Source organism: Meles meles, chromosome 18 (assembly GCF_922984935.1).
Source record: "Meles meles chromosome 18, mMelMel3.1 paternal haplotype, whole genome shotgun sequence".
Lineage (NCBI taxonomy): Eukaryota > Metazoa > Chordata > Mammalia > Carnivora > Mustelidae > Meles > Meles meles.
Window position 1 is genome coordinate 468,032 of NC_060083.1, and position 15,284 is coordinate 483,315.

At 63.2% G+C, this 15,284-nt stretch overlaps 1 protein-coding gene across 5 annotated transcripts in view; it reads left to right on the forward strand.

The window, feature by feature from the left end:
• RAI1 (retinoic acid induced 1) overlaps positions 1-15,284 on the forward strand; it is a 113,803-nt gene that overhangs the window by 82,557 nt on the left and 15,962 nt on the right. The window contains exon 1 of one of the 5 annotated variants that reach the window (XM_045984059.1): positions 5,456-5,548. The exons of 3 other annotated variants lie outside the window; for them this stretch is intronic. Coding sequence is in view for 1 of the 2 variants with exons in the window: in XM_045984057.1 (XP_045840013.1) it covers positions 14,897-14,913 (17 nt within the window). In the remaining variant the exon portion in view is untranslated. Of the gene's footprint in view, positions 1-5,455; positions 5,549-14,651; positions 14,914-15,284 lie in introns of those variants that run through there. One more of the 5 variants, XM_045984057.1, reaches the window with a different exon arrangement.

Below are 15,284 nucleotides of genomic sequence, written 5' to 3' on the forward strand. Positions count from 1 at the left end.
CTTCACCGATGAGGAAATTGAGGCACAGTGCTGGACTTGCCCACTGGGGCCCCACACAGCTCAGTGGTGTCGAAGCCAGGACTTGGCCACAGACACTCCTGGGCCACCTCTGTCTCAGCCAAGCCCAGATCAGCCTCTGCTTTCAAGTTGTAGAATGTGCGTTGCCTTTGTTCTTTGTTCTCGTGACGGAAGGAAGCGCACTGTGGGGGGGAAGGGACTGGGATGTTCGGTGACACATGGTACCAGGAGTAGGTTGCAGATTTATCACGAGCCAATCCTGGCCTGTGTGTCCCCCGAGCCTGTGCGCCCAGAAGTGACGGTGCAGACTATACAGGGGTTCCAGTTCGTATCCCACCACCTGTGAAATGGGGGCACGATCCCCATCGCGCCCACTGCCCAGGGAGGGACGCAGGGATGCTAACGCCTCTTGGCGCGGGGCCTCAGGCCACCCTACGGATGAGGCTGCGGTCATGTGACTGTCTGGCCTGTAATCCGGAAGCTGGAATGAGCCTTGCCAGCCTGGAGCCCAAAACAAGGCTCTTTCCTCAGCCCCTCGGCTAGCCTACGGGATGGAGATTAGCCACATAAGTTCTAAAATCTTTTTGCAGGGGTTATAGGCTCATGGTAAAAAGAAAATAGAATAGAATAGAATAGCCTCTCCCCTTTGGTCCACCTCTGCAGGCTTCTTTTAAAGATTTTATCTATTGGACAGATCACAAGTAGGCAGAGAGGCAGGCGAAGAGAGAGGGGGAAGCAGGCTTCCCGCTGAGCAGAGAGCCTGATGTGGGGCTCGATCCCAGGACCCTGAGATCATGACCTGAGCCGAAGGCAGAGGCTTTAACCCACGGAGCCACCCAGGCGCCCCTCTGCACGCTTTCTACACTGTGCTCTGCTCCCCGACCTGAACACTGCACCCCTCCGTGCAAGGAGCCCTTCCTCACTCTCCAGACTCCACTGTGTGGGACTCCTCGAGTGTGTGTCCTTCATCCTCCTCACGTGGACACAGCAGGGGACCTCCTGTGCTACAAAGGACACCAGGGTCCTGGCCCTGCGAAGAAAGCTCCAGGCCAGGCTGGGAGCAAGACCGCGGGGCCAGAGGGCACATGCAGTTTTCATCTGGGTCTGTATGGCCAGAAGCCTCTCCGGAGAGATTGTGCTGGCTTGCTCCCCACATCTCCTCTCTCCCCACCCCTGACTGGCCAGGTAGACACAGTGTGCGTCATCCACACCTGCCCCGGGCCTCGGAAATCAACGTGGCTCTTTCCCATAAGGAAACCCTCAAAAGCCGTGTATGACTGGGGGGCCCGGCCTGGAAAGATTGGGAGTTCAGTTACCCTGCGGGCCCTGCTCTCCTGAGCACTGGTGTGGCCTCAGGCGGTGAGTTTCAGCTTTTGGACCTTCCGTAATGAAGTACGCCCCCAGCCCAGCCCCCTCTCCACTCGGGGGCCTGTCAGGAGGAGGAGGTATGTAAATGCAAAGTGCTTATTGGGACAGGGCCTGGCACAGAGGAAAGCCAGCAAGAACTGGGTGCTGTTTATTGTCAGTCTGGGGACCTTTGGGGCCCTAGGAATGCGGCCGCGAGGGTCTGCCCCTGGGGTCAGTACTCGGACTGAGATCTGCGGTACCTTTGGAAGGGGCCGGGGAACGGAAGAAGGTGTGGGGAACCTTCGATGGAAGGAGTGGAATCACTTTATTCCGGCTCCCCGCTGTGCTGATGGTGCCACCAAGGCCCAGGAAGCCCAGCCTGGAAGTGGCCGCGAGCTTAGCAGCATGGAGCCGTCTTTCATCGGTGTGTGGGTGCCCGAAGCCAGGCCGAACGCAGAGTCCCAGGGGCTGCTCGCGCCCCTGCAGGGACTCGGCTCTGAGACGTGAGGCTCAGAGCTGCCAAACCAGAGCCTGGTCCTGGGTCCTCAGGACAGGACGAGACCTGGAGCCCCTCAGCGACCCCAGCCTCCAGGACTCAGTGGGACGCGGAGTGTCCGAGGGCTGCGACCTCACTCCAGCTGGAGGAGCCCGTGCCTTCTCACAGATGCAGGATCCGGGGCCGCAGCCCTGCCCGCCCCCCATCGGAATCTGCCTCTTCCTAAGACGTGCACAGTGCTGTGTGGCAAACACCGGAGCTCCCGCTGGGAAAATGACGCACCTGCCACGGGGGACAGGACACAGTCTGTGGACAGACCTTAATTCTCAGTCCCAGAAGCCTCCCCAGCTCGGGGGTATCATCATCCCCTGTAAAGCCCTACGCAGCAGAAGACGTGCTCCGTCTGTCTCAGACACGCACCCAGTTTGGCGCTTGGCCCTCACCCTCGTTGGACAGTGCCAGTGGGGGCCGCGAGGTGCGAAGCTCAGCGTAGCCTCCCAACTCGCCGTAGCCCTGTGCGTGTGGTTTTAAGGTTTCAGCCTACGGACACGCGGAGCCAGTCGGTGACTTGCCCAGGGCCAGCCAGCGATGGTGTGCAGCAGTGGAATTTGAACCCAGAGCCATGCGGCGTCAGGGCCCTGGTGTTTTCGGTCAGGGTAGGTCCGGGGGAGAATGTCGCCCCTCTGCACCCCAGAGCCACAGGGCTGGCTGCCTGGGGGCCCTCCCAGTTGGCGGGGGCCTGGCCCTTGTGAATCTGACCTCTCCCGGGAGCCAGAGAGGCCTGCCGCTCCCCGTGCGGTCACCAGCACAGCAGAACCAGCCAGGAAGGACTCTCCCAAACAACTTTCCAGAACAAGACAGCGCTGGGGTCAGACGGAGTTAGCTGTGAGCAGCTGGAAGAGGCTGTCTGCCCTGGATGGCGGGGGGCGGTTCTGGCCGGGCCTGGCGCGGCTGGAGGTGAGGCCCGAGGCGGCTGGGCCTGGGCGGAGGGAACTCGGGGTGCAGGGTGCGGGCCAGCAGGCGGAAAGGATCCTCTCTTCACCTTGGCAGAAACAGAACGCCATTCAGAATGGGCAGCCGCCGGACTCGGACGGTTGCCCTCCCTCCCTTTTACCCATAAGCACCCCCATATTTCACAACTGTGTGGAAGAGAGGGAGGGAAGTCGGGCAGGAGGCAGCGGCCGCTGAAAACCAAAGGCAAATATTTTCCGTCCTGAGGCAAGCAGGCTCAGGCCACCTCCGGCCCGGCCTCTGGGGCAGTGGCTGGTGGTTCTCTTTCCCCAAAGGTCATCGCTTCTGGTCAACAGGCTACGTGTGTGTGTGTGGGGGGGCTGGTCAGGATTCCCCCCACAATTCAGAGATTGCTGGGGGCAGGAGGCCATCCATCTAAGCTTCGCCCAGAAATGGAAGTTCCCTTCCTGTCAAGGGGAAGGGCAGCCAAGGTAGTGGGGGAGGGGGAGGGCAGTGGTGGCCAGGAGGACAGGGTAGTCCCGTGGTCCTAGCTGTTCATCCGGTCGGGGTCCCCCACTCCGCAGCCAGTCTCGGGGCAGAGACACTTTCCATGTCAAAATAGGGGCTGTTCGTGTATTTTGGGGGGGCAGGGGGCTATCACCCCCCAGAGCCACCAGGCCCTGAATGAATTTGTGACTTCTCGGTCACAACAGCCGTGCGCATTGGAAAAGCGGTGGTCCGAGGTGCGTGAGATTTGTTTGGGCTACAGATGAGTACTGGAGGCCCAAGTGTGGACTCCAGGCCTCCCTTACAATGTGCAGCCTCAGGAGCCAGACCCCCACCCGGGGTCCCTCAACAGGGGGCCTGGCAGGTGACTGGATTTGCGGGAGGAATTGGGTGGGGGGAGTTGGTGGTGGGCACTGTGACTTCTCTCTCGGTTCCCCACCACACCAACTCCCTGCCCTTTTCTTTCTCCCGAGAAAACCAGTTTTCTGAAATTTCCAAAGGAGCAAACCAGGACCTCATTATCTCGTGCCCTCAAGCCCCTGGGCACCTCCCTCATGCCCAGCTGCCGGGAAGCAAAGCAAACCAGCTGGAGGCCCTACCCACAGGCCCAGCGGGAAGGGGGGGGACTGCGAAAGGCCCCCAGAATGGCCCCTTCCCCCGCTCCGGAGCTCAGTTTCCACGCCTGTGAATTGAGAGGTGACGTCACCTCCTAGAAGGGCAATTTGAGGGTTAGAAGTAAAATCTATCAAGGCACCTTGGCCACAGGAGGGGCCCAGCCAGCATGCTGTCTGCTGCTGCTGCTCTCACACCCCTTCGGATGGTCTGAGGTGACCGAGAACTTTCTAGACCAGGGGGTGGCCCCAGGCTCAGTGGATAGGCTGGCGGGGGGAGGGGGGGTTTAGAGAGAATCCTGTGGAGACCCCGAAGTCTGCCCTGCCAGGCCCCGAGTGTGCTGGGGAGGGGGTCCCGCTCTCCTGCCTCCTGGACCCGCCTCACCTCTGGGGCCGGCTGGGCCCCCCAGCTCCAGCTCCTGGCCCTGAGGGTCATCAGATAAGCCCTGTGGCACCTGCTGTCCTCACATCTGTAGCCCATACACATCTTCACCCCCACCCCAGCCTGCCCGCTTCTTACCATAATCCCAGCCACAGGCGGCTCCCTTGGGGTGGGGGCCCGGCCCTCCCCCACCCTAAGCTAGGGAGAGAAATCCGGCTTGGATTCCCCAATACGCCGTGTTCTTTCCTGCCACTAAGCCAGACGGCTCCTTGCCGCCGGAATGCCCTTCTCCCTCCTCAGCCCACCAGTTCCTCCACAGTTTTCCCCTGTGTTTTGCAGCCGCTTGTCTTTTACCCCACCTCGTTGGGCAGGGGGGTCCTCAGGGGGCCCTGTGCCTGTGGGTCTCCAGGATTGGGCGTGAGCAGAGTCTGGAAAATGTCAAGTGACTGATCCAGTCAAAGCCTGGAGGGGGTTTCTGAGCTCAGCCAGTTCCTCTGCTGCCCCCTCCTTCGGGGGTAAGGACAGGCTGGGGTTTGGGTGGGTGGCCTTTTGGAAACCAAGGTAATGGGAATGGACATGAACTTCCTGCTGCCTCATTCCCCGTGGAAGGGGGGTTGGGCGGGGGGGTCAGGGCTGCTGGGCGCGAAGGGGAAGGGAACGGGAGCGAAGGGGCGAGGGGGACCCTTAAGGAGGCCAAGGCCGAGAGGAGGGAGAGAGGCTGGGGACAGGGCCCCCGCCCCCCCGGTGCGCCTTCGGCACGGGCACGGGCGGGGTCCGCCTTGAAGTTGGTGTGCGAGCCGCTGCGGTTTCAATGGTGTGTTTGTTTGGAGTGGCGCAGGGAGGAGGCCGAGATGGGGGAGGCAGCGCCCCACTTGGCGCCGCCGCCGCCGGAGGGTCGGTGCGTTAGAAGCTCCAGCTTTGCCGATGACTGAAGGGTGGGCGTCGAGGAGTGAAGGGCGGAAAGCAAAGGGGGGCTCGGCTCCCCGGCCTGGCCGCCCCCTGTTTTGCGGAGGGAGCGCCGGAGCCGCCTCTCGCAGTCACGGCGAGCGGGGAGGGAGGCGAGGGGACGAGAGCGCCGGGCTCCCCGCCCCCACCCACCCGGTTCCAACATTTCGCAGAAAGGCACGCGGCTCCTAATCGGTCCTTTCCAGGCTGGGATTTAGCCGCGCGATGCCCGCGCAGGGGCGGGGGCCGCGGGCCGGGGGAGGCGCTCAGAGGCCGGAGCCGCCGAGCGAGGTGAGGAGCCCGCGTCCTCGGCTGGTGGAGCGGGCGGGCGGGCGCGCAAACCCGAGAGGCAGATACGGAAAGGGGGGCAGGTTAAAAATAACCCTCTCGGCTGGGAAGCTCGCGCGCGCTCTCTCGCCTCGTTCGGTGCCAGAGGACTCCAGGGGAGGTGGCGTTGGGGAGGGCAGCGCGGGATTCCCCCTCCTCCGCGGGGCGGGGTGCCCGCCTGCGCGCCGCGGCTGCACGTGTGCGGGGCCGCGCGCCCGGGCCCCCTGCACCCGGCCGGGGGGCGCCCCTCCCCAGGCCCGGGCGCAGCTGGCAGCGGCCCCCGCCCGCAGCCCCGCGCGGCTGGAGGGAGCGCTCCATTATTCATTATTTACGAGCGTTAATAGGCTTGAGGCACGGAGGGTGGGGGGCGAGGGCGCCGTGGGGGCCGCGGCCTCGGGGGAAGGGGTGGGGAGGGAGGGGGCAGGGCGGAGGTGGGGCTGCGGCGGGGGCCGCGGGCTAGAGGTCCCCGCCTGGGCCCCGGCCTTCCGGGCGCACCTCCGGCCGCCGCCTGCTCGCCGCCGGGTGCGGGGCCTGCGCCGGGCGCCGGGAGGGAAGTGCGGCCCTTTGACTGTGCCCCTCGGCCTCTGTCCTCCGCGTCCTCGCCCGGTCCGAGCCGCGGGGAGGGGGCTGCGGGCCGTGCGCCCCGCCCTGCGCGCCCCTCGCGTCCCCGACGCAGCCCGGGCCTCATTTATCATCATCTTCGGGCAAGTGGAGTGTGCCTGGAACAGCTGCTGCGCTCGGCTGACTTCCGAGGGCGGATCCAGCGGGAACCGGGGCATGGATGATGGGGGCCGGGGGGGCAGAGCCCCCGGGGTCCCGGCGCAGGCAGGAGGGAGGCGCGGAGCGTCCAGCTCCGCCTCGTGGCGAGCGCGGCGCCCCTTCCTGTGTCTCCGGGCGCGGGGCGGGGCGGGGGGCGCCCCGGGAGGGGCCGGGCGCGGAGAGACACCCCTCGCGGGCGGAGGACGGGCGGGCGCGCCGCTGGCGGAGCCCGAGGTCGCCGTGACCTTGCTGGGGTCAGCGGGTTGGGCTGCGGAGGCGGCGGCGCGGCGTCTTTGGTGGCGCTTTCCGGATTGGCGCAGAGGCCGGGGGGCGGGCGGGGGCGAGCGGGGTGCGGGGGACACGAATAGAAGGTGGAATTGTACCTGCCCCCGAGGGCGTCCTGCGGTTTTCTCCCGCGGCCGCGGGCGCTCCGCCTTTGTCTTACACGGCCGGGACATCTGTCGCGGAGGGCGGCGGGGCCGCAAACGCCCCACACCCCGCGCGGCGCCCCCGGCCCCGGCTCGGCACCGCGTTAACCTGTCGCGCCGGGGCGCCCGCCCGGCAGCCCCCGCCGCAGGACGCGCCTCCCCGCCTGGACCCCTGCGCCCCGGCTGCGGAGGGGCTTCTCGCGGGGGTGCCCGGCGGCCCTGCCCCGCTTTCGGAGGCCGCGTGGTATCCATCGGGGGCGGAAAGGGTTAATGGCAGCCGCAGACCCTCATTGTCAGACCTGGGCCCCGCTTCGTCCCAGTGACCCTAAGTAGAGACCGAGTGCGCAATTAGCGGAGTCCCTGGGCGACCGGAGAGCCGTCCCCGCGCTCACTCGGCGCGGACTCCTCCGCCGACTTGCTCCAAGCAGCTTCCTCCTCCCTCCCTCTTCTTCTCTCCTTAATAATAAAATTATACCAAGCCGTTTGCGGTGTGGCAGGCGGCCAGAAAAGCGTTTCTTTGAACGCCGCCGTCTCACAATTAGGCAGCAAGAGGATTTGACACGCCGCGGCGGCCTGACAGGCGGCTTCCTCCCCTGGGGGCTGGGGGAGGGGCGCCAATCCCCGGCTCCCCCAGGTGGAACGGGGCTGGGAGGGGCTGGCTTGCTGCGCCGAGTGGGTGTCAAAGGCAAGGAAGGGAGGGGTTGTTCCCCCGGGGCTGGGGAAGGAGGGGGACATTCTCTGGCTCCTCCAGAGAGCTGGGGTGTCCAACAGGAGAACCTTGACCTCTCCCTGGTTCTGGTTCCTCTCCCTTGGCTTCCACCAAGGGGCCCAGAGCTGTGGAGGGATCTCAGACCTGCTGGATGTCCTGGACACGTCATCGTCCCTCTCTGGGCTTTGGTTAATCTCTCTGCAAAACGAGGGGGGGAGTTTGACCTAGAATGTGCTCTGTGGAAAGTGGCTTCTGGTGGCTCACTGCTGCTGCCAGCTGGCCTTGTGGGCAGGAGCCAGAGGGGGAGGTAGGCAGCACCAGGTCAAGAAACCCCTCTCCAGCCTGGGCCGCAGACCCGTGGGCCCCAAAGGCACATGGGAGAGTGCCAGCCCCCCCACAGCCACATGGGCAGGTAACAAATCAGGGTGACTTTGCAGGATGGCCAGGGATTGGTGCTGTGAGAAGCGGGGGCAGTGGGCCCCCGAGGTGGGGGAGGGGAGATAAGTGCAGGTCTCCCTCTCTTCTGCCTCCAGCCTCACTGGGCTGCTCCTTCCATCCGGTGGGCCCTCACCCTTCCTCACTTAATTACACCCTCCTGCCGGCATCCCCTGACCACCTCGACCCCAACCTTGCACCCTCCTGGGTGTCTGCCTTGGGAGGACAGGGCCCTGCTGCTTTTTCCTCTGTATCTTCGGCCCCCAACTCCACCCCACCCCTTCTGATTGTAAGCTGTATAGAAATGGGCTTGGTGAGGGAGTGGCTGTGACTCAGGGGGTGTGGCCTACAGAGCAGAAGCCAGGGCTTTCCTTCCTGATTGGCTACTGCATCAGTCCTGGCTGGCTTCAGGCCTCTCTTTGGGCAGCAACCCTTAGAGCTGTGAGGAGGTTAAATGATGCACCCAGGCTAGCGCTGAACCCCTCACCCGTGCCATCTGCCCAGCCATCTGGGCAATATTTAACTGGCAGCTAGCCGGGACGGTTTCTGCACTTAGGGCGTAGGCCCAAACAGATGAAGAAGCCCCTGCCCTCATCAGGCTACATTCTGCCGAGGGCGGTGCATGTAAAGCAGCTCATTATGCCATTAATTATGTAATTACCACTGTGATAAGTGTCACCAAGGAGCCCTGCAGGGACCCAGCAGAGCCTCATCTGGTACCTGGGGTGGCCTCCTGCCTCCCAGCCTTTGTGGCTCCCCCACGGCTGAGCACCTCTGAACTTGACCTTCCCGAAGGGCCCTAGCCGCTCAGGCCCCACTTCCTCCCTGAGCCCGGCCTGGGAGCTCAACCTGCGGCTCCACTCCCCGCTTCCCTGGTCTTGGGACTTCTCCCAGGGCCCAGGGAAGGTTCTGGCTGCTCCCACTGTTTTCATTCCTTCACACTGAACGCCTGCCTGCGTCCTGGCCACCTACTGGGTGCCCAGACTCTGCTTCTGACCAGGCCCTGGCTCTGCCCTTGCAAAGGTCCGTGCGGACCAGTTACATCGGCGTTCGACACCAGGAGCTTGTCATGAGCGGCAGCCCACAGACGGGCTCTCTTCCACTCTGGGGTGTTAAACTTTTTACTTGGTCGGTAACGTTTGTTAAAATGAGAGACTTCCTTTCTTATTTAAACAAAACAAAACAGATCTCCAAAACTGGAGCCTTGTTCCCACGAGGCAGTTGGTTCCAGTTTGGCAGGGCGCCCGTCACTGTATTTGAGACCTGGGACCCTCTGTGCGTCTCCATCCCCACCTGCTGGCTTCGCCCAGGTGCATTGCCTGCCAGGCCCAAATGAATGTGTGGTTGTGGCCATAAGCCCCCCTTGCCCACCCGGTTGCTCTCTTCGCTGCCATCGACGGCTGGTTCTGGATATTTCCATAGGATTAATGTGACATGGACACGTTATTCATTCAATACATACTTCTTGTGCGGGATATGGGGATAGAGCTGTGAACAAATCGGGCCAGAACACCTGCTCTCGGGGAGCCGTGTCTAAAGGAGAGACCAGCTGTAAAGCCAGCCACGTGGCTTACGACAAGGAGGGGAGCACTTGACAGAGCAAGGGGACTCTTCCAAGCGCAGCGGTCGGAGTGGGTCCCTGGGAAGGTGACACGAGCAGAAGTCTTGTTGGCGCCCAGGGAGGGAGGCGCGCATGGATCAGAACGGTCTTCCCAGCTCAGGAAGCAGCCAGACAAGCTAGTAGCCGATGAGACCACTTCTCCAGGGAAGTCAGGGTCCCTCGGGGCCTGCGGGGTGGCCCTCAAGGACAGGCTGGGTGAGGGTTGGGCTCTCTCTCACCTTTGCCTGCCCTCATAGCTGTCAGACACGCAGATCCCGTCTCGTCCACATTGCGTGGCTGCCCGCAAGGCCGGGAACATCTGGGGGGCTTGGTGGGGGCATCTGGAACAGACCTGGAGGCCTCCCCACCCCGCCCTGTGGGTCCCCTCAGACGTCCACAGCAGCCTCTGAATCAGTGCGTTGGTTTGCTGACCCTGGGGTCCCTGAATGGGTGGGCAACCAGACCCTAGCCCTCCTAGGAGTCAGGACGCTGCCCCCCACCACCTGGTCTCCTTTTGTGCTCATTTTGACAGCCAGGGGGAGAGGTGGTGATTTCTTTTTTGTTGAATGGTGAATAAAACAATCTAAAAACAGTTACTATCAATAAGAGACTGGTAAGTACCAAGCTGATAGGCCAGTCTCCCCCCTGCCCCGGTTGGGGGTGGGGGGCCGGGTTCTGGAAGGCCAACAGCGCAGCTGTTGAATCCCGTCCTGCTGTCCTGCTACCCCACGATTCCCAGCGGGGACGGCTGCCTGGCCACCCGGACCACAGGGCCAGGTCCGAGGGCCCGTTGACCGCCGCACCCCGAAACCGCGTGTGGGGCACTAGGGTGCGGCTGTGGAGTGGCTCTCGGCTTTAGAAGTCAGCCTTCTGGGGAGACGCAGGTCCTGCCGCCCCGTCGCTGGGCTATGGGACTCGCACAGGTTACTCCTCCTGGAAATGGTGCTGTGGCTTCCTAACTGGGCCTGGCACTTCCAGAAACCGGCACAGTCCGCACCCCACACACCCCGCGATGCCCCACGGGTGCCCTCCTGGAGCTTAGACCCCGAGGACGGGACCTTCACGGGCCTTAGGAGTGTCTCGGAGGCCTCTGCGGCCAGGGTCTTGGAGGGGACCGCATTGGTGGGCTTCAAGGGAAGGCTTTCCGAACGTCTGGGAAGTCCAGAAGCCTCTGGTCCCTGTTGCGACTTCCTCCAAAGAGCCCTGAGATCCTGCCTCACCTGGGGTTCCTAGCCTCTGAGACGGAGGCTGGCTGGGGGCTCGCCCCACATCTGGAGAGAGGCAAGGTGGCCTTCCCAAGGCTTGCCCTTCTCCCCTGTAACTTGCCACTGGGTGTTCAGAACCTGAGCCCCCAGACCCTCCCACCCGAGGAGGCTCTGCAGGGGCGTATGCTGACCCCCATGGGGTTCTCCCATGGAGCTTGCGTGGGTGTCCGTGAATGACGAGCGGTGCGTGTCAAGTGTGTTGGGGGGTGCTGCCCATATGGAGTGGTCTTCAGAGGCCCTCCTTTGAGATGGGGGCTGCCTTGTTCTCTGGAATTCTTTATGCCCCAGGATGGTCTCCTTTTGCCCTAGAAGGCTCGGGTCCCTCCCTCCCCACCAGTCCCGGGGCCAAGGACCCTAACCCTTCCCTAGGGCCTGCAAGGACTGAGTTGTTTATCTTGTGGACTCCTTGGAAGCTCATCCCTTCCCCTATTCAAGCCAGGCCTTAGGATTCAAAGTAGACCCCCCAGGACAGCAGGAAAGCTGGCTAGTGATTTACCATTTTAATCGAAGTTTCCTACTTAGTATTCAGCACTCACCACGAAGGATGGGGAGGCTCAGGGTGGTCCTACCTTCTTCACTCCTCGCTGGACACCCCCGCCCCATCCCCTGCCTCCTGACCTGGGTAACTTTCTCCATCTTCCTCGTTCCCAGGCCTCGTGTGGGTTGGGTTGTCACATTTTCGCCTGCAGCTACAAATCAAGAAACGGGGTCATAAAACAACCTTGGGTAAGTGGGTGGGATGGAACCAGCGGCTTCACAGCTGCTGCTGGAGAATGGAAAGCTTCCTTTTCTCTTCCTCCTCTCCCTCTCTTCCTCTCTGTCTCCCACCAGCCCTCTCCCGCAGGGAGACTTCCAGTCACAGCCTCCCAGCTGGGCTCCCCTGGGTCCCCGTGGGCGCTGCGGCAGCTCTCATTCACCATGTGTCCATTTCCCTGCCCGGGGTACTGGAGGGGCTGTGGGCCCAGGGACCTCTCTCTGAGGCTGCCCAGGGACAGCAGTTACCTGGGTGATAGCAGGCGGCCAGTGACCGCCACTGCTCATGAGTGGACTTCCCTGTGGGGTCTGGCTCCCTGAATAAGTGGGGGGGGGGGGTCCTGGCCTGGACTTCAGGGCCTCGGGGGCTGCAGAGGGCCCCTCTGCCCTCCCCTTCCAGCACCTTCTTGCTGCCATGCTCCAAGATGCCTTCTTGTAGGTGGGAGTTCCTGGTGTGGGGTCCAGGGAAGGGAACGTGCACTCCAGGTCTGGTAATCCAGCAAAAGGAACGGCACTGTGGGTAGGCTCAAAGGTCAGTCTCTTGCTCTCTGAACCGCATCTTTTCTCCCTGGAAGAGCAGAACGAAGTGTTGCTGAGCAGACCTGCACGGAGTAAGCACTCCGGCCAATGCCAAGGGTGCCCCTGCCAGCCCCCACTCCCAGTGCCTTTGACATGAGGTAGAGGGCTGGCCGCGGCATGCCCCCCCCTTACTTCCTGCCCCGGCCCCGGGGGTGGGGGGGGAGTGGCAGTGAGCATCAGCCGGTAGCGGGGCTGAGCTCTGCTCCCTCGGTCCAGGGGCCTGGACGACTGCCCCCCGGGAGTCCTCATAAGGGACTCGTGTCCGAAGCACCGTGTATCAGGTGCCTAGAAGATGCTCAAGGCTGACTTCCTCCCTCCCCCCAAGAACTTCAGAGATCAGACCTCGACCCAGTGTCCGCAAGAAGTGGATGTGGGAAGCAAGGATGGGGAGGTGGACTGGACCCGAAGGAGCCCCGAGCGGATGTGTTAGAGGGTGTCCTCCCCGGGCCCCACACCTCCCTCCAGCTGAACCCATTGAGGCCAAACCCCCCGTCTGTCCCCCTTCTGCCCCCTCCTCCCCTGCCCAGGTTCAGAGGTCGCCATCTCCGCCAAAGGGGCCCCCTCCTGCTGCCGCCCACCTCTGCCTGCTGCCTGCCTCTCTCCCCCCTCCTTGTCCTGTCCTAGTGCTCTTGAAAAGTAATCATAATCATCATAATTAATAACAACAGAGCCTGTGGCAGGCCTGAGGCAGCACCCCATTTTCTCCTGGCAGAGCTGGTGGGCCTCCTTGGCTCCGGGAGCCCCGCTTTGATGCCTTTGTTCCCGCAGCCCCCCTCCTCCCGCCCCCCGGGGTTGGAGGGTGGTGTTGGGGTGAGCATTTTTGCCTGCATTCTCCATCAGGCACTGGGCTTCTCATATTTTAATTGAACTGTCCTCTCTTAGAGATAGATGCTTCCTCCGCACCCAGCTGCTCGGGCGTATTGGGAAACCCGCCTTTAATGCAGCTCGGCTAAATGAAAAGACACCGCAGCTGGACTGATTAAAGCCGGGGAGGGGTGCGGGGGGGGGGAGGACAACACTGGTCATAGCACTCTCTTTTTAAGCAATGTTTCTGGTAATGCATCTCGGAGAATGTGAAGAAAAATAAAAAATAAAAAATAAAAAAAGCCGGAGAAATGTTAATGATATCCACAGGACACTCAGCAGGAAATGGGAGCGATCTGGGACTAATAAAAGCCGAAATGTAATTTGTGCAGATATACGAGGCTCCCGTCTCCAGAGCGGGGCCTGGGTGGGCGCATTCCGGGCTCATAAACACTGCCGGGGACGCAGGCGGGGCGCACGGTGCAGCGGCCCCTAGAGCGGGCTCTGCTGGCCGGGGCTGCTGCCGGGCGGTGACACCCGAAAGAAGTGACTTCCCCTGCCAGCTGGGCTGTGCGCCTACTCCTTTCCTCTCCAAGGGTGGGAGGGGGCCGGCCGGCACCCTTGTCCGCAGGGCTGCCTGCCTGGCTAAGAGCCACCAGGCCAGAACCAAGGGCCGCCTCCGCTCCTCTGGGCCGAGGCGTGGTCACCACGGCAGGCACCTCACGTACTGTTGGATCCACGCCGCCAGGGATGGGGCTGAAGTGGGTCAGAAGGGCGGGCACGTTTCTCCTTGCTGGGGACGCCTGTGAAAACTCGGGGGCGGGCGGGAGGGAAGGCCGCTGGGCGGTGTTCATTCATCATGGAGCCTGGAGGGCAGGGGATCACCTTGTGGGACACCGGTCCCCGCTCACGGCAGCCCCAGGCGCATCCAGCCCTGAGTCCGGCTCAGCTGACTGCCCAGGTCAGGGGAGGTGGGCCTGGGCTGTGCCAACAGGGCTCCTGGGGGCTTCTGGCTCCCCAGACTCACCCCGCTCAGCTGGATGGAGCCCCTCCCCGTCCCCCTCCCTGGTCAGCCCCATCACCGGAAAGGCTCTAAGTGGGATCCAGGCGGAGAATAGAGGAGGGAGCCCCCCACTCCACATCTCTGTCCTCCTTCTCACGTCTGTGTGTCCATCTGTCCTCGGTGACTCTTTCTTCCTTTCTGGTCCCTCCTGGAACCCTGGAATTTTGTGGCTCGAAGCAGACCACCCCTTCCTCCATCACTGTTGGGAATGGCCGAGAACTGGACCGTCCCCCGTGCCCTCTGGGGGACCCGGGCCTCTCTTTCCGCCTCCTGGCCCCTGACCAGCGGCATGGTTGTGGGTAAATCCTGATACCCCCGGGCCTCTGGCTGACTGCCAGGCTCCTCCATGCGATTTCTCCTGAGCCCGGAACAGTCCTTGCTCCCCCGCCTCCCTCCTCCGAGGGTCTTCTGGGACGACCTGGCCTCCGGTCGGGGGATCTTTAGCCTGGGCGCTGCACGCCCGGCCTGTTGTGTGAACCTAGTTGCTCCGCCCTGAAGCGCCGCCCCCCTTCTTCGGGGTCATTTCCTGCTCCGAGATCCTGCTTTGGGGCTGCTTAGACCTCACCAGGGGCCCAAGCCCCTGAAATCATAAACAGATGGACTCTTGGCCTGGCGTGCCCGGGTGCTGACCCTGTGGAGCTGGAGACGGGAGGGGCCGACCCGGAGGGCGGGGGTGGCCTCGTGCCCAGCTGTGGGGCGCGTCTCTGTGGCCAAGGGACTGCGGCTCTGTCCCCCATTAGCATGCACGCCCTCACTCTGGGCCACGTAATCTGTTTACGCACCTATGATATCAAAACCAGAAGGCAGGTGCTGCTGTCCTGCGTTACTGGGAGTCGGAGAAGGGACGGTTATGCCTACAATGGCTCCACAGCCCCTAATCGACGTCTGCTAGGAGGAACAGACAGATTCCAGATGGCATGGCAGTGATGCAGAGGTGTGTGTGCGTGTGTGTGTGTACGCGCGGTCTCTGCCGGCCTTGGTGAGTGGCTTCCCTGGGCAGGGGCGACCCCTCCTTGGTCCTGGCACGGCTGGGTCACACCCGAACATTGCTGCCCTGCGACTCGATGGCAGGACCTGGCCAGCCCCAGGGGACGGGAGTGGGAATCGCTCTGCTAAATGGTTGTGGGGCAGGGAGGCGCGGGGAGTGGTGGGTGAGGTGGAGGGGAGGACCTGCCCCCCCCCAGCAGGGTCCGGGGGCCCTGGGGCAGCAGGGGGACGGAGGGGGGGACGGGGGTGGCAGGTCTGCGCCTCCCCGCTGCGGTGGCCGTCCTTGCCCGGGCAGCGGGGGCCGGCCTGGGAGCGGGA